Raw genomic sequence first — 25,042 nt, forward strand, 5'->3', positions numbered from 1 at the left:
CCCCCCGCCAAACCCCCCCCACTCTGCAATGTTCACACACATCTTCTACCCCCTCAGTCACCCTTGTAAGGTGCGCTCTATATACCACCTTCAGCTGTATCAGCCCCAACCTCACACACGAGGTGGAGACATTCACCCTCCAGAGCACCTCACACCAGAACTCATCTCCCATACCCTCTCCCAACTCTTCCTCCCACTTTGCCTTGATCCCTTCCAGCGGCGCCTTCTCCTCTTCCAAAATAGCCCTGTAAACCACCGATACTATCTCCTTCTCCAGTCCCCCTGTCATCAGCACCTCCTCCAGCAATGTGGAAGCCGTCTCTACTGGGAAGCTCTGTATCTCCTTTCTGGCAAAGTCTCGAACCTGCATGTATCTAAATATTACCCCCTGCTCCAGCCCATACTTCGCTCCCAGCTCCTTCAAGCTGACCCCCAAGAAACAAATCTTTTAGTGTCCTAATTCCTTTCTCCTCCCGTCTCTGAAAATTTCCATCCCATTTCCCTGGCTCAAATCTATGGTTCCCCCAAATTGGCATTTCCCTTGACCCTGCCGCCAACCTGAAGTGTTGGCAAAACTGCCTCCAAATTCTCAATGAAGCTATTACTAACGGACTCACTGAGTATCTCCCCGGGGCCATCGGGGGCGGCGCTGTTGTTAGCTCCTTCAATCCTGACCCGAGGCAAAGTATTCATTTAGTATCTCTCCCATTTCCTCTTGTTCCATACATAGATTCCCTCCAATATCCTTGAATGGATATTTTCTCTGGCTACCCTCTTGCTCTTTACATATGTATCAAACGCCTTGGGATTTTCATTAATCCTGTTTGCCAATAACATTTCATGACCCTACCTCAAGTTCCTTCTTACTTGCTTTATATTCTTCAAGGGCTTCATCTGTCCTAAGCCTTTTAGACCTTACGAATGCTTCCTTTTTCTTTTTGATAAGGTTCATAATATCCCTCATTATCCAGGGTTCCCCATACTTGCCACCGTTATCTTGTGTCCTCACGGGTACATGCCAGTCCTGAATTCTAATCAACTGACAATTGAAAGCCTCCCACATGCCAGATGTTGATTTTCTCTCCAACAGCTTCGCCCAGTTAACTCTCCAGATCCTGCCTAATGCTGTTGTAATTAGCCTTCCCCCAGTCTAACACCTTCACCTGAGGACCACACTTGTCCTTTTCCATAAGCAGCTTAAAACTTTCAGAATTATGATCACTGTTCCCGAAATGATCTCCTACTGAAACTTCGATCACCTGGCCGGGCTCATTCCCCAGCACCAGGTCTAATATGGCCCTTTCCAGAGTTGGGCTATTTACATATTGTTTCAAAAAACCCTCCTGGACAGTCCTTACAAATTCTGCTCCATCCATCTCTCTAGGGGTCATCCAGCCCACTCCTCCACCACCCAGCATATACCCAATCCTGGTCACCCCAGAAGCTACAGCCCTCCTCGCAGCCAGCCACCTGAGGTTGTAGCAGTGGAGGTGAGAATTCCTGAGTATTTCTCCCAGACAACAACCGCTATTCCTGACGGGGGTTTAACAAGCACTATGCTTGTTTTTTGTTAACCAAATAAACCATAAGTGTGGGGTAAATTAAACTGCAGTTCCTTAAAGAGAAACTGCATCGAAGTAAACGGAATTTCAAAGGATTCTTAAGACATCAAAACAAAACGTGATTAAAAGGGTTAAGGCACCCCAGTCCCAGCAGTGGCCACCAGGCACAGAAGACCTCTGTGGTGCCAGCAGACACAACCGCAGAAGAGGGGTAGACATTTGGGATGGACGACCCCCATGGCTGCCCACTGCCTGGACCTTGTAATGGCCAGACCCAGGAGCCCAGGTCCTCCTCCCTCTCCACCCCCTTCCGCACCAGGTGCCCAAAGATCCAGCCCACTCCTCCGTCACCCAGCATATCCCCGATTCTAGTCACCCCAGCAACCGCACCCTCCTCTTCGCCAGCCACCTGAAGTTACATCAGTGGAGGTGCAGCTTCTTGAGCAGCACTCCCTGATGACAGCCGCTATTCCTAGCTTACAGCACAGTGGATGTACCTGCACCACATAGACTGCAGCGGTTCAAGTTGAGGCTCACCACCATCTTCTCGAGGGCAATTGGGGATGGATAACAAATGCTGGCTAAGCCAGAGATGCCCACATCCCAGGAAATAATTTTTTAAAAATGCTTTATAGAGCTACTTGGCTTTCCACGTTCATCAATTACATATACCTGCACTCAATCAGGAGTGAAGCTATTTGCTGGTTAAACTATGATGTTCAATTCTATTTACAACTCTTCCAATAATGCAACTGCCTATATCAACATACAGCAGGAACTGGACAAATCACACTTGAGCTAATAAGTGGCAGGTAACACAGGTGGAACGCAACATCCACCTCAAACAAGATTAACCCAGCCACCTAACCTTGACCATCACCAATTTCAAACGATGCGTTAGGGAACCCCCACTGAAGCTTTGTTAAAACAATATGTCAATGCTGTATCTATAACATTGACCTCCACATATGACTCAATTTACAGATGCACCATAGAAAGCATCCTTTCGGGCTGCATCACAGCCTGGTATGGCAACTGCTCGGCCCAAGACCCTAAGAAATTACAGAGTCGTAAACAGAGCCCAGTCCATCACACAAAACCCCCACCCATCCATTGACTGTCTACACCTCCCGCTGCCTTGGGAAAACGGGCAGTATAATCAAAGACTCCTCCCACCTGTGCTCCTCCAATTCTAGTCTCTCAAGTATCCTGATTTTAATCTTACCTCCTCCATCGGGCAGGATATAAAAGTCTGAGAACACGTGTTAACAGGTTCAAAAATAGCTTCTTCACCGCTGTTACCAGACTCCTAAACGACTCTTATGGACTGAACTGATCTCTGCACACATCTTCTCTACTGATTAGTACTACCCAATGTCTTCACCCAATGTCTGTGTCTATGTATTTACATTGTGTATTTTCTCCCCGTGTCTGCATGGGTTTCCTCCGGGTTCCTCCCATAAGTCACTAAAGACATGCTTGTTAGGTGAATTGGACATTCTGAACTCTCCCTCTATGTACCCAAACTGGCACCTAAGTGTGGCGACAAGGGGCTTTTCACACTTCATTGCAGTGTTAATGTAAGCCTATTGTGACACTAATAAAGATTATTATTTATCGTATGTCCTATGTTTTTTCATGTATGGAACGATCTGTTTGGACTGTACGCAGAACAATACTTATCACTGTAACTCGGTACACATGACAATAAATCAATCAAAAGCAGGGCCAAGGCCGGGTACTCTGCAATGGGTGACTCACCTCCTGACCCATCAAAGCCTCTTCATCGTCTACTCCACACAAGTCAGATTTAAAACTCACCACCTGCCTGAATGGTAACAACAAGAGCTGTCGGCTTGATTGATGTCCTGTTACTGGACCTCTCCACTACATGCACACTGTAACTGATATTACTAACAGGATGCACTGCAGCAATGCACAGTGGTCATTCCAATAGCTGCTCCAAGTCTAATGATCTTGAACAGAGGACAAGAGCAGTAGGATCATTGGAACACTGCTGTACATCACACACCATCTCTACTTGGACAAATATCTCCATTCCTTCATTGTTCATGGGCTAATATCCTAGAATCCATGAGCTTAACAACACTGGGGAAATGTTAACACGAGGAGTGCAGCAGTTCAAGGTCACCATCATGAATACTAGGTCTTGCCAACATCACCCATTTTCCAAGGACAAAAATATATAATTTAGCTGAATAGAGGGGATAAGAAAATTGACTTCACAAAAATTAAAACAAGCAATTTATGTGTCTGTGCATTAAATATGAATGGAATTAGAAAGGTCACTTAAAACTGGACTTTAAAATTCTCATCACTGTTTACAAATGCTTCCATGGCCTCACTCATCCCCTTCACGATAGTTGCCTCAAACCCCACAATTTTCGGATATCTGTGCTCCTCCAATTCTAGTCTTTTAAGCATCTCGATTTCAAATATTCCACCAGTGGTGCCTTCAAATTGCTTGGTTCCTAAACTCTGAAATTCCCTCCCTAAACCTCAGTCTTTCAACCCCTCACTTCACCTTTAAGATATTCCTTAAAATCTACTTCTTTTTGACCAAGCATTTTGCCCTCATTGGTGTCAAATTTTGCCACATAACATTCCTGCTTTAAGCCGTTACTGAAACTTACATCATGCCAGTGTTGTATAATGCTAGCTTCCCCTACAAAACACAGAAAACAATTTTATTTCAATTCAGAACATTTAACGCTGTACAAAGGTACAAAAATACAATACAATGAAATGACTAAAGTACAAAGCTTTATTAATTTCTTTTTGCAACACAGAGTTTAAGCATTATAAAACATGTGACAATACATGAAATCCACTTCCTCTGCAGAAGGTCCCGTGGGGTCAGGTATGTGTTTTATCTCCTGCATCTAGTAGTTTACGCTGTAAACAGTTACATGTGAGTTCTCCTACATAGCAGAATTCACTGTCCTCGTAGGGTTTTGTTTCTGTTTTCCCACGGCTGATAAAAATAGGTGCAGAATGTGGCATCTGTTCTGTGGAGTTACCAGTCAGACAGTCTTTAGCCTGTGACATACAATACAGAACATTAAATTTATTTAGTGCAACATTTCCACTGTATCCATACATTAATAAGTACTTCACAGGTATTGCAATCTAGAACACAAGATTTTGCTTCTGTAATGAAGTGGATAAAATCTATTGTCACTGGGGGAATAATAGTCATTTGAGTTAAAATTTGTTAGGGTATTCACTCAGATCACAACACCTGGCTTGTGGAACTTCAGGTTCCCGATTTTAAAACTGTTGTATTATTTGCTAATGTATGGGATCTAAATCTATCTGAAGCTTAATTTTGTTAATTTTACCACATGCACAGAGTGAATCAGTCTGCAAATGGAATCTTAGCAAATGTAGAACCATTTCAATGCTTTCTTCCATTTCAGCTGCAACACTTGGCCAATGTGATTAATACATTACATTCTAGGATGCAATTTTCAGAATTTTGAAACATGTTATAAAACTTAGTATGTTTTAATAAAGTGGAACAAATGCTACCAACGATTTAAAATAATTTGAATACTTTAAATAGAAAAACAACCTAAATATGACTGGCATTTGCACACGGTTACATGTGTGATTTGCTATTTCTCATTATACGCATTAATACAGAATTGGAAGAAAATATTAAACAATAAATTGTGTATTAGGACTAAATTTCCAAATAGTTACTTTGCTTTACAGCAAAGATAATCTAAAATGTTTGCATAAACAATTGCATAAGCAGATTTGCCAACCAATCGGAACCCTTTGCTCACACAGTAGAACCTCTCGTTCCCCCTTTGAAACTTGGTACTCTTGCACTTGCCCTGATGATGCAAGTCGAAACGCTTCAACAGCATGTGTCTTTTCTTTCCAGCAATGCATCATTGAGAATGTGAAAATTCATCTAGAATTTTATCTTTAATTCCAATATTCAAAAGTGCTAACCATCTTATGAAACATTATATTGCAATTATATCACATATTATATACAAAGATTTGTCCTCCAAAAACATAATAAAAGCTTATATTAGAATAAAACCACTAACAATAAGAATTATGATGCCCTTGGCTATATATTTCCAAATATACCTTTTAAAAGTGTAAATTTCTCAACTATTTCCTCTTAAGAATGAAGTTGAAGTGAACCATCATTTTGTTTTTAATGTGCACCTAGAAGCTTAATTAATGGCTTGGAATCATAGAATTTACAGTGCAGAAGGAGGCCATTCGGCCCATCGAGTCTGCACCATCCCTTGGAAAGAGCACCCTATTTAAGCCCAAATCTCCACTCTATCCCCATAACCCAAGCGAACATTTTTGGACATGAAGGGCAATTTAGCATGGCCAATCCACCTTACCTGCACACTTTTGGACATGGATTCAAAAACATAGTTCCATAGCCTGATAATTTCCGGGGTTAAAACAGGAATCAAAATCTATATTATTACTAAAATTCCTGCAGGCGACTCAAACTTCCTGTCCATTATCATTTCATATAGCAAGTCACACTCAGTCAACATTTAATGCCAAAACGACTTAGTTCAACATTTAAATTCGTTTGTGAACATTATAATAGCAACACCTTTTCGCAACATTTTTTCCTTATGTTTGTTGGGTGAATCAAAACACTCAATATTTTTGAAAATAAAATTACCAACATTTGTTACTCTCTCAAAAATTCTAAATGTTACAATTTTGTCAATAACATTGAAACTATCCATTAAATGTTTTTGAATCTTGTACTTGAAGACCTTGACCTCTCCCAGAAGATTGGGCTGGGACTTGAAAATGAAATGAAATGAAAATCGCCTATTGTCACAAGTAGGCTTCGAATGAAGTTACTGTGAAAAGCTCCTAGTCGCCACATTCCGGCGCCTGTCCAGGGAGGCCGGTACGGGAATTGAACCGTGCTGCTGGCCTGCCTTGGTCTGCTTTCAAAGCCAGCGATTTAGCCCTGTGCTAAACCAGCCCCAGACTGGTGGTTCTGTTAGCCAAGATCTGAGCATGAACCATATGTACAATTCCCAAAGATGCAGCAGCAACATTTAAGCTGGCCAATATTGTGAGAATGAGATGGAACAATTACGATGAAATATAAGTATCAACGAGGTCAAATTTCAAAAGCTTTATTCAGGAAGAAAGGGATGGACAATAAAAAAAGACATGGACAATTTCATTGGTTCCAAAGTGCTTTGGGATGCCCCAAGTTTGTGAAATGCATTAAATAAATGTTCTACTGTTTAGAATTGTATTAAAAGCCTTAAATAGGTCAAATGTGTGAGTGCGCTTGACAGGATTGCTTTAAATGGCTGTCTAATTTTTAAATACTCTATTGGCTTCTGAGAGCTATTCAGCCGACGGAGATGGATTTGCACTCAAATGCATGACCACTGATCCCAATTTTAATTCTTACAAAAACACAGTTGAACAGAAATGAGTTGAACTTTAAAGAAAACAAAGCCTTTAATGATTTAGCTTGACAGTGAGAAACTGATGGAGGCCATAATGCAGGATGAGATAAATATACACCTAGAGAAAAATAAATTAATACTAGACAGTCAACATGGCTTTGCCAAGGGCAGGTTATGTCTGTCAAATTTAATTGAGTTCTTTGACGAGGTGACAATGCAATGGATGAAGGTAGTACTGTGGATGTTGACTATCAGAAAGCATTTGATACAATGCCACGTGGCAGGTTGGTTAGCAAATTAAAAATGTTTGGGATTCATGGATCCTTGGCAGCATGGATTAGAAGTTAGTTGAGAGCTAGGAAACGGAGGGTAGGTATAGATGGGCATTTCTCAGACTGGAGACGAGTTGAAAGTGGCGTTCCCCATGGCTCAGTGCTGGGATCTTTGCTTTTTCGGATTTATACAAATGATTTAGAAGTGGCTGTTGAGGGCAAAATCTCTAAATTTGCAGATGATACTTAGCTAGGGAGAATAGTGAATTGTGAGGATGACACTGAGCGACTTCAGAGAAACATTGACAAATTGGCCAAATGGACAGATATCTGGTAGATAAACCCCAACGCAGCGAAATGGGAGGTAATGCATTTTGGTGGAAGAAACATGTGGAGACAATCTAGGCTCAATGGTACAAATTTGAGGGGAGTACAGGAGCAGAGGGACGTCAGGGTTCAAGTGCATAATTTTCTGAAGGTGGCCAAGCAAGTTGAAACAGTTGTTAATAAGGCTTTTGGCATCCTTGGGTTTATAAATAGAGGTCTCGAGTATAAAAGCAAGGAAGTGCTGCTGCAACTCTACAAATCATTGGTCAGACCACATTTGAAGTATTGCGTTCAGTTGTGGGCATGCTATTTAAGGAAGGATGTTGAAGCCCTGGAGAGAATGCAGAGGAGATTTACTAGAACAATACCAGGAATGAGGAATTTTAGATACAAGGAAAGATTGGAGAAATTGGGCTTTTTCTCCTAGCAGCAGAGAAGATTAAGAGGCAACCTTATTGAGGTGTTCAAAATTCTGAACAATTTTGACAGGGTAAAGAAGGATATTCTGTTTCCACTAGTTGCTATGTCAGTGACTAGGGGTCACAATTTCAAGATGGTCAGCAAGAGAGCTCGGAGTGAGTTGAGGAGAAACTCTAGAGTTGTTGGGGTTTGGAATGCGCTACCTGGGAGAGTGGTGGAGGTGGATTCCACAGGAGGTTTCAAAAGAGAGCTGGACACATATTTGAAAGTGATGAGGGCGATGGAGATAGGGCTGGGGAATAGTACTAGCTGTATAGCACTTTTGGAAACTGGTGCAGACACGATGGGCTGAATGGCCTCCCTCTGTGCTGTAAATAACAATAAATATATAGCTCATTCATGCTTAAGATATAAATATTCCAACTGAGGACAATGAGAGGAGGTGCTGGTGGGAAATGTGGAAGAGGTGATAGAGAGACTGCAAGAAAGAGGAAAACTACTTTGGTTTACGTACTGCCTTCTACAGAGGGGTACTACTGAGTGCTTTACAGCTGAGTAATTATCGTCTCAATTTTAGTCACTTGTTTTGAGGGAAAACACAGCGACCAATTAGCACACAACGTTTCCCAATTAGAATGAGATGAAAACGGTGTAGTTGCAGTGCAGTGCTGGGAGTGTGCTGAACTGCCTTCCAGATAAGATGTAAAACTGAGGCCTCATTTGCTGTTTCTAATGAACATAAGAGATTCTGTGGCATTATTTTGAAGAAGAGCAGGGAAGTTATCCTTGTTGTCCTGAGTCAATATTTATTCTCAATCAATATCCTATCACTATCGTACTGCCGCATGCAAATTGACTTCCACGTTTCCGACCTTACAATAGGGAGTCCACTTCAAAGGTACCTCATTGGTTGTAGAGCACTTTGAGATGTCAATTGGTTGTGCAAGGCACTTAATATATGCAAGTCACTTTTTTTCATTGTCGGCAGAAGAGTCCCAAGATGCCCCTGGCCTGATGGCAGACAGTTCATAGAATATTACTTCCCAGAGCCTGGATTCAGTGCAAGGCACACTTCAATGAGCTTCAAGGGTGAGTGCAGCTCTCTTATAGCTCCAATTCTCTCAACTACATCAAGCAGTCAACCCCATGTGCCACGTCCTTCACAAACAATGACTAGGCTACAATACACTATTTCCTATTCAAAACATACCCACATTTTGCTTGATCCCTTTTTACATTCTTACACAGACAAATTAGGAGCAGGCGTAGGCCACTCAGCCCCTCGCGCCTTTCAAGATCACGTCGGATCTGATTGTAACCTCAACTCTACATTCCGGCTTATCCACGATAACCTTTCATCCCTTGCTCATCTAGATTCTATCTAACTCTACCTTAAAAACATTCAAAGACTCTGCGTTTGCCGCATTGTGATGAAGGGAGTTTCAGAGACTCTCGACCCTCGGGGAAATATTTTTTCCTAATCTCTCTCAGTCACACCAAATGGCATTCTGTTCTCACATGGCAGCAACTGCAAAGCAATTCCACTTCCCTCACTCCATTAATAAAAACAGAATGTGTTGGAAAAAAAAAATCAGCAGGTCTTGTAGCCTCTGTGAAGAGAAACAAAGTTAAGGTTCAAGTGGTTCTTCTTCAATTGTAGCACAGGCGCTGGTTTAACACAGTGGGCTAAACAGCTGGCTTGTAAGGCAGAACAAGACCAGCAGCGCGGGTTCAATTCCCGTACTGGCCTCCCCGAACAGGCGCCGGAATGTGGCGACTCGGGGCTTTCACAGTAACTTCATTGAAGCCTACTTGTGACAATAAGCGATTATTATTAATTCCAAGATAGAGTCAACGTCCACACAACCCATATGTGAATGTATATGTGCAACATTTGCATTATTACAAAATATTAATAATGGCAAAACAGGAAATAAATTAGGCATATCTAAATGAGAGAAACAGGAAAAATTGCCGATTAATGTATCAAAGATGAAATGAAACATGAAAATAATTCAGGAATTTCATAGAATCAAGATGCCAAAACTAAGGTTACATTCACAACTAAAAAGGACAACAGTTAAACAAAATTATGAAATTATAAATAGATTATGACCAATTAATGTTATTTTCTTCCGACGCTAGGTGAAGTCTCCTGTTTTTATGCTCAGAACATGTACCTACTCATCAAATAAACTGAATCTACTGAACACAGATTTTTGATGCGACTGGACTTGCACTGGACTGTAGACTTTTTGTGGTTTTGAAGGGCAAGTTACAGCCGAGAGGCGAACAAACAGCTCAGCACCCTCGGTGCATCTCCTTCACCAATCAGATTGAAGAACTGTTCACGAGCAGCACAGCAATTGTAGTTAGAATGGCGAATTCAGTGTTAGACCAGGTATAGAAAGTGCAATAGGCAGAGCGAACAAAAGATTGGGTGAAGAGAGAGATGAGAATGAAAGCAAAAGTTTCAAAAAATCCTTTTTTCAAAATCTCCAACAATAATTAAAAGCAGAAGGAATGAGACTTCCCAGTGCTACAGAGGTCACTTGGCAGTAACTAAGAACCACTCCACCAAAGGATTTACATGCCCTAACTTTCTGTGGCAAGTTTAACACACGTCCTGTTTAACACACGTCCACAGTGCAAATACAAGGATGTCACACCGTTTAACACACTTGACTGGAGACCCAGTCAGCTAGATGCAAATTTTGAATAGCTTAAGATGGAGTGGTACATTTCACATAGAAAAGTCCGGATTTTCACATTTACTGTACATCTCTGCTCTCCAGCGAAGCCCAAATTCCACAAATGACTTATTTTCAAGTTGCTTTCCGCAGAAAGAACTGTTACTTGTTCATAGTCACTGCTTCAGTTAAATGCTCCTTACCTTCAAATTAAATGTTCAAGAAACTTAGGGTCTGCAATAGGCTTTCAAGCCACAATATTACATAATGGCCTGCAAAGTGCTTTGAAGTATGCAATATCTAGATTGGCACCTTTACAGAGCACAACCTAAAAGCAAGATTAACGAGAACACACATAATCTAACTTAATTCAACCACAAGTGTGGATCATAATTCAGCCAGTAAACTGTTTGCAGGGATGCATTTAAAAAATGGTTCCTTGAAGGGCAGCACGGTGGCCTAGTGGTTAGCACAACCGCCTCACGGCGCTGAGGTCCCAGGTTCGATCCCGGCTCTGGGTCACTGTCCGTGTGGAGTTTGCACATTCTCCCCGTGTCTGCGTGGGTTTCGCCCCCACAACCCAAAAATGTGCAGAGTAGGTGGATTGGCCACGCTAAATTGCCCCTTAATTGGAAAAAAGAATTGGGTAATCTAAATTTTAAAAAAAATAAACAAATAAATAAAAAATAAATAAAAAAATGGTTCCTTTCACATTTTCCAATGGATAAGAAAATAAGTGCTTAGAAGTTCAACTGAAGTGCCTAAGTGAGATTCAGTGCTAAAATATGTGTAGTAACATTAAAGACCCCTATTCTGAGTGTGTGCTTTCAACTCACCAACTATTTTTAAAAAAACACAATAGATTTTCACCAATTATGTTTGGCACTGGCAGTGTTCAGGTTCAAATGGCAACATTGCAATTGCTACTCGCGTGCCTTGAGTGAGCGGAAAGATTACTGAAAGGACTTTAAAACAGGAAGGAAGGATTGCATGGATTAATATTGGACAAATCTTGCAGAAGTAAAACTAGATGCACCAGTTGCCAATGAGAGAACCTGAACGAGGAATAGTGAGCAGCGGCAGCTAGATCTGGGGATACAATGGCATACAGGATGGAAAAAATACACAGAAAATGCTCATTATTTCCTGTTCTCATCTCAAGGCATTAACCGTTAATATTGGTGGGTATGTGGTTCAAAGTCTTGGTACCATGTGGTCATTCCATTTCTTAGGTGCCTCAGAAGCGAGGGTCTGTACATTTTTCAATTGGGAATGCGTTGTTAAACTTTGCCGGAAGGTCAGTACTTATGTGCAGATATCAAGCATTCCTACTTCACGCGCTCTCCCCCTTTTATCAGACTCTCTGTTTTGGATTCACTTGGAGGGCTATGACAGCCAAGTGTTTGCTAAATTCAAAGGTTTGAAACTGCACATTATAGAATCATCATAGAATCCCTACAGTGCAGGAGACCATTTGGCCCATCGAGTCTGCATCGACTCTTCGAAAGAGCATGCTACCTCGGCCGAAGAGTGCCAATGGAATTTAACCATCAAAAGCATGAGGTAATGCATTTTGGGAGGACTAACGAGGCAAGGGAATATAATGAATGGTCAGATCCAAGGAAGTAGAGAGGATCTTGGTGTGCAGGTTCACAGATCTCTGAAGACAGCAGGATAGGTAGATACGTTGGTTAAGACTTATGGGATTCTTGCCTTTATTATTCGAGGCATTGAATCTAAGAGTAGGGAGGTTATGCTTGAGCTATATAAAATGCCGGTTAGGCCTCAGACGGAGCTGTACGTGCAGTTCAGGTCACCACACGACAGGAAGGAAGTGATTGCACTGGAGAGGGTGCAGAGAAGATTCACCAGGATGTTGCCTGGGCTGGATCATTTCAGCTACCAAGAGAGATTGGATAGGCTGGGGCTGATTTCCCCAGAACAAAGAAAGCGGAGGGGGAACCTGATTGAGGTGTATAAAATTATAAGGGACATAGATGGTGTAGATCAGAAGAACTTTCCCCTTAGTGGAGGGGCCAATTACCGGGGGGCATAGATTTAAAGTAATGGGCAGGAGGTAAAGAGGAGATTTGAGGAAAAACCTTTTCACCCATAGTGTGGTTAGAATCTGGAACTCACTGCCTGAAAGGGCAGTAGGGCAGGAACCCTCAACCTTTAAGAAGTATTTAGATGAGCACTCAAAATGCTATTGCATACAAAATGTTGGAAATGGGATTAGAATAGTTAGGTGCTCGACAAGATGGGCCATAAGGCCTCTTTCCAGGCTGTAAAGTGCCATGTCTCGATGAGGACCTGATGGAGTAGGCCTGTCAAAGTACATCTCAGCACAAGTCAGGGGTTTCAAGAAACATCTGGAAAATTTGGTAGGGAGGGAAACAATGGTTAAAACAGCCTGTAGCAAATCACTGAAGCTTTGATAAAGCATCAAGAGTTCAACAATAATAAAAACAGAAATTCTCAGCAGGTCAGGCAGCACCTGACCTTTCAACTTCTCTCCCTTTATTTTCCACCCGCCTTCATGAGGCTGGAACCGATTTGTCAAGTCAAACCTCAAATCTGCCAAAATGAACGACTTCAAGCAGATTTCAAGAATCACCACCTGCCTCTTTTTCCTTCCTCAGTCACGTTCTCATCTTTCCCATTCGCTTGCAGATCATGAGTAATTATCCAAAGATTTTATACGTCAATGTACAAAATGGCCAAAGCTTCCCTGGAGGGAGCATCATTTCATCTTCCCATTAGAAATCATGATGGGAAACTGCTTAAATAGAAAATGTGTGCCTTTAACAGCAACCGAATCATAAATACCAGCAATATTTCAGGTAATTTTCCTGGAGCCGCAATTATTTTCGTTCCATTAGATTGCGATGTCATTTGTTTGCTACACAATATTATAATAGGAATAGAATAAGGTATTTCCCAATAAAATGCTTGCTGAATGCATAGATTTTGCTGCAACATATTGCACCAAGGAATGATGCCACATCAACATAACTGCAGTTTTTCATGTACCAATCTCCTAATCTTAACCATACATCAGGGAATAATCTAGCAGCTGCTTCGACCATGGTGAAGGTGTGAGGAAATAATATTTTTTTTAAATAAATTTAGAGTACCCAATTTAAAAAAAAAATCCAATTAAGGGTCAATTTAGCATGCCAATTCATCTAACCTGCACATCTTTGGGTTGTGTGGGGGAGACTCACGCAGACACGGTGAGAATGTGCAAACTCCACACAGACAGTGACCCGGAGCCGGGATCGAACCTGGGTCCTCGGTACCGTGAGACAGCAGTGCTAACCACTGCGCCACCATGCCGAAATAATATATTTTACACCCAGCACTTTTAGGGGATGAGATTCGATTACTTATATATTGCTTTAACTTTATTTTATTACACTATGAGGCTTGTAAGATTGTGATATTTTGAGCTGTGTCTTTAAATTCAGGTTAAAATGAAGGGGGTCATGTGACTATTCCAAAGTCCGTCAGACAACAAGTTCGGCTTAGTCGAGGGAAAGGATCGGCTGAGCAAGGTGTGGAATTCTCAGACTTGTGAACAATGGACAAGGGCAGCTTTGGCAAAAAAAAAACAGATTTGCCAGTTCCGAGCTCCAAGCCATTGGATAAGGAAAAGAACAGCAGTCGGTGTAGTCAGCAGAGAGAAGAGGTTGCAGGTTCTTTCTGAGCTGGTATCATCCTTTTCGGCTAGTAACTGAAAAAGTTTAAATTTCTTTTTAAATGTTATCGGTCTCTATGGGGATCGTAACAATTTCAAATGTTTTTTTGCCCTCCAATAAAAAAACATCAAGCCCTTACCTGTCAATTATTTTCAACAGACAAGATCAGTTTTTAAAGGAAACCCACTCTTTTCACTTTGTCAATGGGTTAGTCAACTGGTTCTGAAAAATATACCAATTCAACTCAATTTGAGCCCAGATTTGTCATACTTTACAAGTTCTTGCTCGAACAGGTCTTGATACTTTAATATTTTTTTTTTAAATTTAGAATACCCAATTAATTTTTTCCAATTAAGGGGCAATTTAGCGTGGCCAGTCCACCTAACCTGCACATCTTTGGGTTGTGGGGGCATAACCCACACAAACACGGGGAGAATGTGCAAACTCCACACGGACAGTGACCCAGAGCTGGGATCGAACCTGGGACCTCGACGCCGTGAGGCTGCAGTGCTAACCCACTGCGCCACCGTGCTGCCCTTGATACTTTAATATGATATCCGGAGACTTCCAGTTGAGGCATGTTTGGTGGCTCCTGCTAGAGTTGTGTTTTTTAGGCTCTTTACACCCAGTTTTGGGGAGAATCCTTGTGCAGAAGCTGTGGAAAGGTCCAAGGCACTTCAGGGATGTCAAAAACCGGAAGAAAGAACCCATAAAGTCTACCATCAAATGTGGTGAGGAGTTCAGCAGGAAAAAAAATGGCAGGAGAGAGCTTGTCAGGTGGGACCGTGCCCATGATGGTGGAAATGATGGCTGAAGTGATGGCAGGGGAATTTGAGTGGCTGTTCTCAAAACATTTTGAAAGGCATCAGACAAAGGTGAGACCCGTGTCCCGATGAGAGAGGAGTTGGTGCAGACTTTGACGACAGTGCGGGAGCAAGGAGAGAAAATGAAGAGGATGGAAGAGGCATAGTCTCGGCATAGCGACCAGCTCATCTCGATGGGTGAGGAGTGGCGGAAGGTGACGGAGATCAATAGAGGGCTGAGAGCCAAAGGAGAGGACATAAGAACATAAGAACTAGTAGCAGGAGAAGGCCATCTGGCCCCTCGAGCCTGCTCCGCCATTCAATGAGATCATGGCTGATCTTTTGTGGACTCGGCTCCACTTTCTGGCCCGAACACCATAACCCTTAATCCCTTTATTCTTCAAAAAACTACCCATCTTTACCTTAAAAACATTTAATGAAGGAGCCTCAACTGCTTCATTGGGCAAGGAATTCCATAGATTCACAACCCTTTGGGTGAAGAAGTTCCTTCTAAACTCAGTCCTAAATCTACTTCCCCTTATTTTGAGGCTATGTCCCCTAGTTCTGCTTTCACCCGCCAGTGGAAACAACCTGCCCGCATCTATCCTATCTATTCCCTTCATAATTTTAAATGTTTCTATAAGATCCCCCCTCATCCTTCTAAATTCCAATGAGTACAGTCCCAGTCTACTCAACTTCTCTTCGTAATCCAACCCCTTCAGCTCTGGGATTAACCTAGTGAATCTCCTCTGCACACCCTCCAGTGCCAGTACGTCCTTTCTCAAGTAAGGACACCAAAACTGAACACAATACTCCAGGTGTGGCCTCACTAACACCGTATACAATTGCAACATAACCTCCCTAGTCTTAAACTCCATCCCTCTAGCAATGAAGGACAAAATTCTATTTGCCTTCTTAAAACCTGTTGCACCTGTAAACCAACTTTCTGTGACCCAGGTCTCTCTGCACAGCAGCATGCTTTAATATTTTATCGTTTAAATAATAATCCCGTTTGCTATTATTCCTACCAAAATGGATAACCTCACATTTGTCAACATTGTATTCCATCTACCAGACCCTAGCCCATTCACTTAACCTATCCAAATCCCTCTGCAGACTTCCAGTATCCTCTGTACTTTTTGCTTTACCACTCATCTTAGTGTCATCTGCAAACTTGGACACATTGCCCTTGGGCTCCAACTCCAAATCATCTATGTAAATTGTGAACAATTGTGGGCCCAACACGGATCCCTGAGGGACACCACTAGCTACTGATTGCCAACCAGAGAAACACACATTAATCCCCACTCTTTGCTTTCTATTAATTAACCAATCCTCTATCCATGCTACTACTTTACCCTTAATGCCATGCCTCTTTATCTTATGCAGCAACCTTTTGCGTGGCACCTTGTCAAAGGCTTTCTGGAAATCCAGATATACCACATCCATTGGCTCCCCGTTATCTACTGCACTGGTAATGTCCTCAAAAAATTCCACTAAATTAGTTAGGCACGACCTGCCCTTTATGAACCCATGCTGCGTCTGCCCAATGGGACAATTTCTATCCAGATGCCTCGCTATTTCTTCCTTGATGATAGATTCCATCATCTTCCCTACTACCGAAGTTAAGCTCACTGGCCTATAATTTCCTGCTCTCTGCCTACCTCCTTTTTTAAACAGGGGTGTCACGTTTGCTAATTTCCAATCCATCGGGATCACCCCAGAGTCTAGTGAATTTTGGTAAATCATCACTAGTGCATTTGCAATTTCCCTAGCCATCTCTTTTAGCACTCTGGGATGCATTCCATCAGGGCCAGGAGACTTGTCTACCTTTAGCCCCATTAGCTTGCCCATCACTACCTCCTTAGTGATAACAATCCTCTCAAGGTCCACACCTGTCATAGCCTCATTTCTATCAGTCACTGGCATGTTATTTGTGTCTTCCACTGTGAAGACCGACCCAAAAAACCTGTTCAGTTCCTCAGCCATTTCCTCATCTCCCATTATTAAAACTCCCTTCTCATCCTCTAAAGGACCAATATTTACCGTAGCCACTCGTTTTTGTTTTATATATTTGTAAAAACATTTACTGTCTGTTTTTATATTCTGAGCAAGTTTACTCTCATACTCTATCTTACTTTTTTTAGTAGCTTTCTGTTGCCCCCTAAAGATTTCCCAGTCCTCTAGTCTCCCACCAACATTTGCCACTTTGTATGCTTTTTTCTTCAATTTGATACTCTCCCTATTTCCTTAGATATCCACGGTCGATTTTCCCTCTTTCTACCGTCCTTCCTTTTTGTTGGTATAAACCTTTGCTGAGCACTGTGAAAAATCGCTTGGAAGGTTCTCCACTGTTCCTCAACTGTTCCACCATAAAGTCTTTGCTCCCAGTCTACCTTAGCTAGTTCTTCTCTCATCCCATTGTAAACTCCTTTGTTTAAACACAAAACACTAGTATTTGATTTTACCTTCTCACCCTCCATCTGTATTTTAAATTCCACCATATTGTGATCACTCCTTCCGAGAGGATCCCTAACTATGAGATCATGAATCAATCCTGTCTCATTACACAGGACAAGATCTAGGACCGCTTGTTCCCTCGTAGGTTCCATTACATACTGTTCTAGGAAACTATCGCGGACACATTCTATAAACTCCTCCTCAAGGTTGCCTTGACCGACCTGGTTAAACCAATCGACATGTAGATTAAAATCCCCCATGATAACTGCTGTACCATTTCTACATGCATCAGTTATTTCTTTGTTTATTGCCTGCCCCACCATAATGTTACTATTTGGTGGCCGATAGACTACTCCTATCAGTGACTTTTTCACCTTACTATTCCTGATTTCCACCCAAATGGATTCAACCTTATCCTCCATAGCACCGATATCATCCCTTACTATTGCCCGGATGTCATCCTTAAATAACAGAACTACACCACCTCCCTTACCATCCACTCTGTCCCTCCGAATAGTTTGATACCCTCGGATATTTAACTCCCAGTCATGACCATCCTTTAACCATGTTTCAGTAATGGCCACTAAATCATAGTCATTCACGATGATTTGCGCCATCAACTCATTTACTTTATTCCAAATACTACGAGCATTCAGGTAAAATACACTTACGTTGGTTTTTTTACCTCTGTTTTGAATCTTAACATCTCCAGTTTTATTCCTTTTAGTATTACTGGGCCTATTCACTGACCTATCCCCTCAGTCACTGTACCTTGTACTGTCACCCTTTTTGATTTTTGACTATGTCTTTTCTGCCTTGCACTTTCCCCCTTACTCCCTTTTGCTTCTGTCCCTGTTTTACTACCTTCCAACTTCCTGCATCAGTTCCCATCCCCCTGCCACATTAATTTAAACCCTCCCCAACAGCTCTAGCAAACACCCCCCTAGGACATCGGTTCCAGTCCTGCCCAGGTGCAGACCGTCCGGTTTGTACTGGTCCCACCTCCCCCAGAACCGGTCCCAATGCCCCAGGAATTTGAATCCCTCCCTCTTGCACTATCTCTCGAGCCACGCATTCATCCTATCTATCCTGACATTCCTACTCTGACTAGCTCGTGGCACTGGTAGCAATCCTGAGATTACTACCTTTGAGGTCCTACTTTTTAAACTTATCTCCTAACTCCCCGAATTCAGCTTGTAGGACCTCATCCCATTTTTTACCTATATCATTGGTGCCTATGTGCACCACGACAGCTGGCTGTTCACCCTTCCCCCCCCCCCCCCCCCCCCCGGAATGTCCTGCAGCCGCTCCGAGACATCCTTGACCCTTGCACCAGGGAGGCAACATACCACCCTGGAGTCTCGATTGCGTCCACAGAACCGCCTGTCTATTCCCCTTACGATCGAGTTCCCTATCGCTATAGCCCTGCAATTTTTCTTCCTGCCCTGCTGCGCAGCAGAGCCAGCCACAGTGCCATGAACCTTGCTGCTGCCTTCCCCTGGTGAGCCATCTCCCCCAACAGTATCCAAAGTGGTATATCTGTTTTTCAGGGAGATGACCGCAGGGGACACCTGCACTGCCTTCCTACTATTGCTCTGTCTTTTGGTCACCCATTTGCTATCTCCTTCAGTAACTTTCACCTGCGGTGTGACCAACTCACTAAACATGCTATCCACGACCTCCTCAGCATCGCGGATGCTCCAAAGTGAGTCCATCCGCAGCTTCAGAGCCGTCAAGCGGTCTAACAGGAGCTGCAACTGAACACACTTCCTGCACGTGAAAGAGCCAGGGACAGTGGACGTGTCCCTGAGCTCCCACATGGCACACGAGGAGCATGACACGGGTCTGGGATCTCCTGCCATCTCTTAAACCTTAGGTAAACTTATACAGCTACAATTTCAAAATAAAAATAAATAAATTAGACAATGAAAAGAAAAACTACTTACCAGTCACTTACCAGGGTTAGAAAGCACCTCCGAAAAAGCACCTTCTCTCACTCTGCACCGAATTACCTCACTGCACCAAATTACCAAGTTGCAATTCCCACTCTGGATGTGCCTTACTCCGGCTGTGTCTCCTTGACTTGCGCAAGCTTACTGAGTGCGCTTTCTGTCTTTCTTTTATGCAGGCCTCAGCTAACTGATGACTCAAAACTACCTAAACTTCGAAGAGAAGAATACAATGTGCACCTTTGTGCCCCTAAACAGGCCTCAGGTGACTGACAGATAACTGCCTCTCAGCAATTAGGGTGGGGGCAGCTTCAGCCAATCAGACACTAAGCTACACACTGCACTTTTAACTGAAAAACAGTTCCAGGACCTGGAGAACAGGACACAAAGGCAGAATTTGAGCATTGTGGGTGTGCCTGAGTGAGTGGAGGGCCCGAGGCTTTCAGTGTACTTAGCTGAGATGCTGGCAAAGTTGATTGGGGAGGGGGAGGACCCCTCCCACTATGAATTGGATAGTGCCCACCAATCGTTCCACTCCAGCCAAAACCAAGAACGAGAGCTGTAATTGTCTGCTTTCACAATTTTCAAGTGAAGGAGAAGGTGCCGAGGTGGGCGAAGCAGAAGCGGGACGGCAAAAGTGTACGTACATATCAGGATGACGACAAAGCTGGCAAGGAGACAGGCGACCTTCAGTTGGCCAGGAGGCGTGTATAAATGCAACATGCGGTTTGGTGTGACCGACCCAGCAAAATCAAGGGTAACGCATAATGGTAGGAACTACTATTTTGAGACGGTGATGTTTGTGAAGGCAGAAGACTTGGGTCTGGACTGTGTTTGGATGTTTTTTGACTGAGTTTTTCCTTTATGTTGTTCTTTCCCTTCATGAATATTATGGTTAACTGTTAAAGATGTTTGGGCTGGGGTGGTTTGGAGAGGACAATGGAGATTTATGGTTTTTTGGGTTTTGGGTTGTTTGGATAATAATAATCTTTATTGTCACAAGTAGGCTTACATTAACACTGCAATGAAGTTACTGGGAAAATCCCCTAGTCGCCACATTCCAGCGCCTGTTCGGGTACACAGAGGGAGAATTCAGAATGTCCAAATTACCTAACAGCATGTCTTTCAGGACTTGTGGGAGAAAACCGGAGCACCCGGAGAAAACCCACGCGGACACAGGCAGACTCCGATTAGACAGTGACCCAACCCGGGAATCGAAACTGGGACCCTGGCGCAGTGAAGCGACCGTGGAATGGTGGGAGTTTAGGGGGGTGGGTTTGTATGGCAGGTTTCGATGGGCCTGGGGAGGCATGAATGGTGAGGGGATGGGAATGATACTGGGCGAGGGGTTTCAAGTGGAAATGGTTGGGGCGTTTGGAGAGACAGTGGCTTGGGGCTGGTCCCAGGGGAATGGTCATGGAGGGTAGGAAGGGTAGGGGTGGTGAGACACCCCGGTCAAAATGGTGACGTAGAACATGCGAGGGTTGGGGGTACCGGTGAGGAGGCGGCAGTTTTCTTGCACTTGAAGGGCCTGAAAGCGGATGTGGTGCTGTTACAGGAGACCCATCTTAAGGATAAAGGACCAGATAAGCGCTGGGTGAGCCAGGTGCTTCATTCGGGCTTCGACACCAGAGCCCAGGGTTTGGCGACACTGATGGGTAAACGGGTGAGGTTTCAGATGGAGAAGATGGTGACGGCAGGAACGTGATAGTGATGGGTTTGTTGGAAGGGAGGCTAGTGGTGCTAGTTAATGTGCATGCCCCAAACTAGGACGACGTTGGGTTTGTGAGGAAAATGCGAGCTGCCATACTGGATTTGGACACTCACCAGTTGATATTGGGGCGGGGAAGTGGGTGGGGGACTGGAATATGGTGTTGGGCCCGAATGTGGCAGGTCCCGGCCATGCTCGCTGGCCCCTTCAGGGTGGTGGTGGTGGTTGACCGAGTTCATGAAGGAGATGGGAGGGGTGATCCGTGAATGTTTTTTACATCCGTGGGATAGAGAGCATTCACTCTTTTTGCCAGTGCAGAAGGCGAACTCAAAGATCAACTTTTTCATATTGGGGAAGGCGGGGCTAGCTGGGGTAAAGAAGGCAGAGTATTCGCCGATTGTGGCATTGCACAATGCTCCCTTCTGGGTGGATGTGGTCTTGGGGTGGGTCCAGAGGTCAGCGAGGAGGCTAGATGTGGGTTTGATGGCAGACCCAAACATTTGCACCAAGGTGGGGAAGGTGGTGGAGGAGTATATAGAGTTTAATCGGAACGGGGAGGTCTTGCTGGTGGTCAGGGAGGCGTTGTAGTCGGTAGTGAGGGACCGAGTCTTTCCATTTAATGCGAAGATGGATAGGGAGGCGCTGGGATAGGGAGGTGCTGGAGGAATGGCAGGGGTGAGATTTTGGAGATAGACAAGAGATATGGGGAGGACCCAGAGCTGGGACGTTTGTTGAGGAAGGAGTTGCAGGCAAAGTTTGATCTTCTATCCACGGGTAGGCAGCGGAGGTGAGTGAGGGGGGTGGTCTATGAGTATGGTCAGAAGGTCAATCGATTGCTGGCGGGCCAGCACTGTCGGCAGGCAGTAGCAAGGGAGATCTTGCAGATTAGGAACGGGATAGGGGAGTTGGTCGTCGGAGCAGGTGAATAAGGCATTTGAAGACTTTAACAGGGAGTTGTACAAGTCGGATGCACCGGAGGACGAGTCAGAGATGAGGGAATTTATGAAGCAATTGAGTGCCCGGAGGTGTTTGTGGGGGGGGGGGGGGGGGGGGGGGGAGAAGAGAAGAGGGAGGAATTGGAGGAACCAATTGGCGTGGAAGACATGCAGGCAGTGATAGGGAAGATGCAGTTGGGTAAGGCGCCAGGGCTGGATAGATTCCCAGTGGAATTCTATAAAAAGATAAAGGATGAGTTGACACCGCAGATGGTAGAAATGTTTGAGGATGCAATGGTTAGGGAGTATTACCGGAGATGATGGGGCAGGCATCCATCTCACTATTACGTAAATATTAACGCCCTTGGCCATTGTGCTGAGGGACTCGGATTTATGGAAGGGGATAGTGAGGTTTGGGGGGGGGGGGGGGGGGGGGGGGGTGTGTCTCTGTACGTGGATGATCTGCTTCTATACATTCGGACCAGAATTCATCAGTGAGGGATATAATGGGGTTGCTAAAGAAATTTGGGGTGTTTTCGGTGTACAAGTTAAATTTAGGGAAAAGCAAATATATTGTGGTATCTTCTCCAGGCGCAGTGGTGGGGGTGGGAGGGTTGCCATCCAGTGCAGCGACAACTCGTTTCAGGCATTTGGGAATGCAGTTGGCGCGGAATGGGGCACAACGTTGCAAGCTTAATTTCACGAGCCTGGTGGGGAGGATGAAGGAGGACTTGGTGCGATGGGATAGTCTCCTCTTGTTGCTGGCAGGCCTGGTGTAGGCAGTGAAGATGAACATTTTGCCACGGTTCCTGTTTCTGTTCCAGTGTCTGCTGGTCTTTTGCCAAATTCATTCTTTAATGGGGTGGACAGACTAGTCCCATCGTTTGTGTGGACAGGGACGGTGGCGAGGATAAGCAAAGCGGTGGTCCAAAGGGGGCAGAGGTCGGGGGGGGGGGGGGGGGGGGGGGGGGTTGGCCCCTCCGAACTTGTTATACTACTACTGGACAGCGAATGCAGAAGTGGTGCGGGGCTGGAGTAGAGAGCCGGAGGCTTTGTGAATACGGATGGAGGCTGGTTCTTGTAAAGGGTTGGGGTGTGCAGGCGCTGGCAACAGCGTTGCCACCGTTTGCCCCAGGTAGTCTGGTGGTGGTCGCCACACTGAAGATTTGGAGGCAATATTGAGGGTGATGCCGATAAGAGGGAACCATGGGTTTGAGCCAGGGAGGATGGATGCGAGGTTTCAGTGGATGGGAGGGGAGCGCGGTGAAACAGATGAAGGATCCATTTTTGGAGGAGCGGTTTGCAAGTTTGGAGGAGTTGGGAGTGAAGTTTAGGCTCCAGCGTGAGGAGGACTTCAGGTATATACAGGTGCCAAACTTCTCAAACGTCCTGTTGGCACCGTCCTCCTCGTTGTTGGCGGTGCTGTCGGTGGAGGGGCTAGAGTGTGGGGTCATTTCTGCGATTTACGGTAGGGTTATGGAGGAGGATAAAGGTGACCATGGAAAGAATTAAAGTCAAGTGGAAAGAAGGGTTGGTGATGGTGTTGGGGGGGGGGGGTGTTAATGGTGCGAAGCGCTGCGAAGGATCAATGCCTCCACCTCATGCACAAGGCTGGGGTTGATTTAATTAAAAGCGGTGTAGGGGACGCACTTAACGAAGGCGAGGATGTGCCAGTTGTTTGAGGGGGCGCAGGACAGCTGTGAGCTGTGTGGGAGGGACCCAGCCAATCATGTTCATGTGTTCTGGTCCTGCCCGAAGTTGGAGAAATTTTGGCGGCTCTTTTTTGAGCACCATGTCTGAGGTTCTACGCATGGATTTGGAGCTGGGTCCCCTGGAGGCCATATTCAGGGTGTCAGACTTGCTGGAGTTACAGACATCTGCGGGGGCAGATATCTTACCCTTCGCCCCGTTGATCGCTCGCAGGTGGGTCCTATTGGGGTGGAAGTCAGCTTCTCCCCCCTGTACCTCGGTGTGGCTGGGGGATCTAATGGAGTTCCTGTATTTGGGGGAAGGTGAAATTTGTTCTGAGAGGGGCAGATGAGGGGTTCCACAAGAAATGCGGTTTGTTTATCTTACACTTGGGGGATCTGGTTGCCATCAATGGGTGGGGGGGGGATTTGGCATTGTGTTGATTTGTTGTTAGAATGTTGAAAATTTGAAGTAAACTATTTTTCAAAAGAAAAATGATTGCCAGACATGGGCATGGTGTATCTGCATAAGGTATCTGCCATTTGATCTCTCCATGTTTTTCAATTTTACAAGTACTGCAATATACTATCTCTTAAACGTATAGCAGCTGAAAGAAAAACGTTAACAACTCTGACACAATTTTCAGATGCAATTGCTTTTATGGTACTAAAAAAATGCCCAGAACATAGAAAATTCCTCATATAGTGGACTACAACATTAGTCCTACACGAGAAGAAAAGCAGAATGAGAAACATAACTATCAAATATTCACAGTTTGTGTACGAGAGTGTTAATGAAAGGGAACAGCAAAACAAGTGTATATCCAGTCTGGGAAAATAAGCATTGCCTGCAAATGTGCCACCTGTCACATTGAGGACTTGGGTGGAGGGGTAAGTGGTCTTTCTTCTTCAATACAAAAGTGTAATAACAGCACTGGATGTTCTTAATGGATTACATATTGCTTATGGTTGTCTGTCAGTAATAACTCCAGTATAAATTATTGATACAATCCATTTGTAAGCCTACTGATGCAAGTTTATCAAAGCTTATAATTTTTATTATCTGCCCCCCCT

At 44.2% G+C, this 25,042-nt stretch overlaps 1 protein-coding gene across 2 annotated transcripts in view; it reads right to left on the reverse strand.

Annotated features, from left to right (window-relative positions):
* Positions 1–4,326: 4,326 nt before the first annotated feature.
* Positions 4,327–25,042, reverse strand: part of LOC119972243 (tyrosine-protein phosphatase non-receptor type 2-like) — a 108,903-nt gene continuing 88,187 nt past the window's right edge. The window contains exon 10 of one of the 2 annotated variants that reach the window (XM_038808636.1): positions 4,327–4,622. In XM_038808636.1, the coding sequence (XP_038664564.1) occupies positions 4,440–4,622 (183 nt within the window). In that variant the 3' untranslated portion in view covers positions 4,327–4,439. The remainder of the gene's footprint in view (positions 4,623–25,042) is intronic. The other variant, XM_038808637.1, reaches the window with a different exon arrangement.

Source organism: Scyliorhinus canicula, chromosome 10 (genome assembly GCF_902713615.1).
Source record: "Scyliorhinus canicula chromosome 10, sScyCan1.1, whole genome shotgun sequence".
Lineage (NCBI taxonomy): Eukaryota > Metazoa > Chordata > Chondrichthyes > Carcharhiniformes > Scyliorhinidae > Scyliorhinus > Scyliorhinus canicula.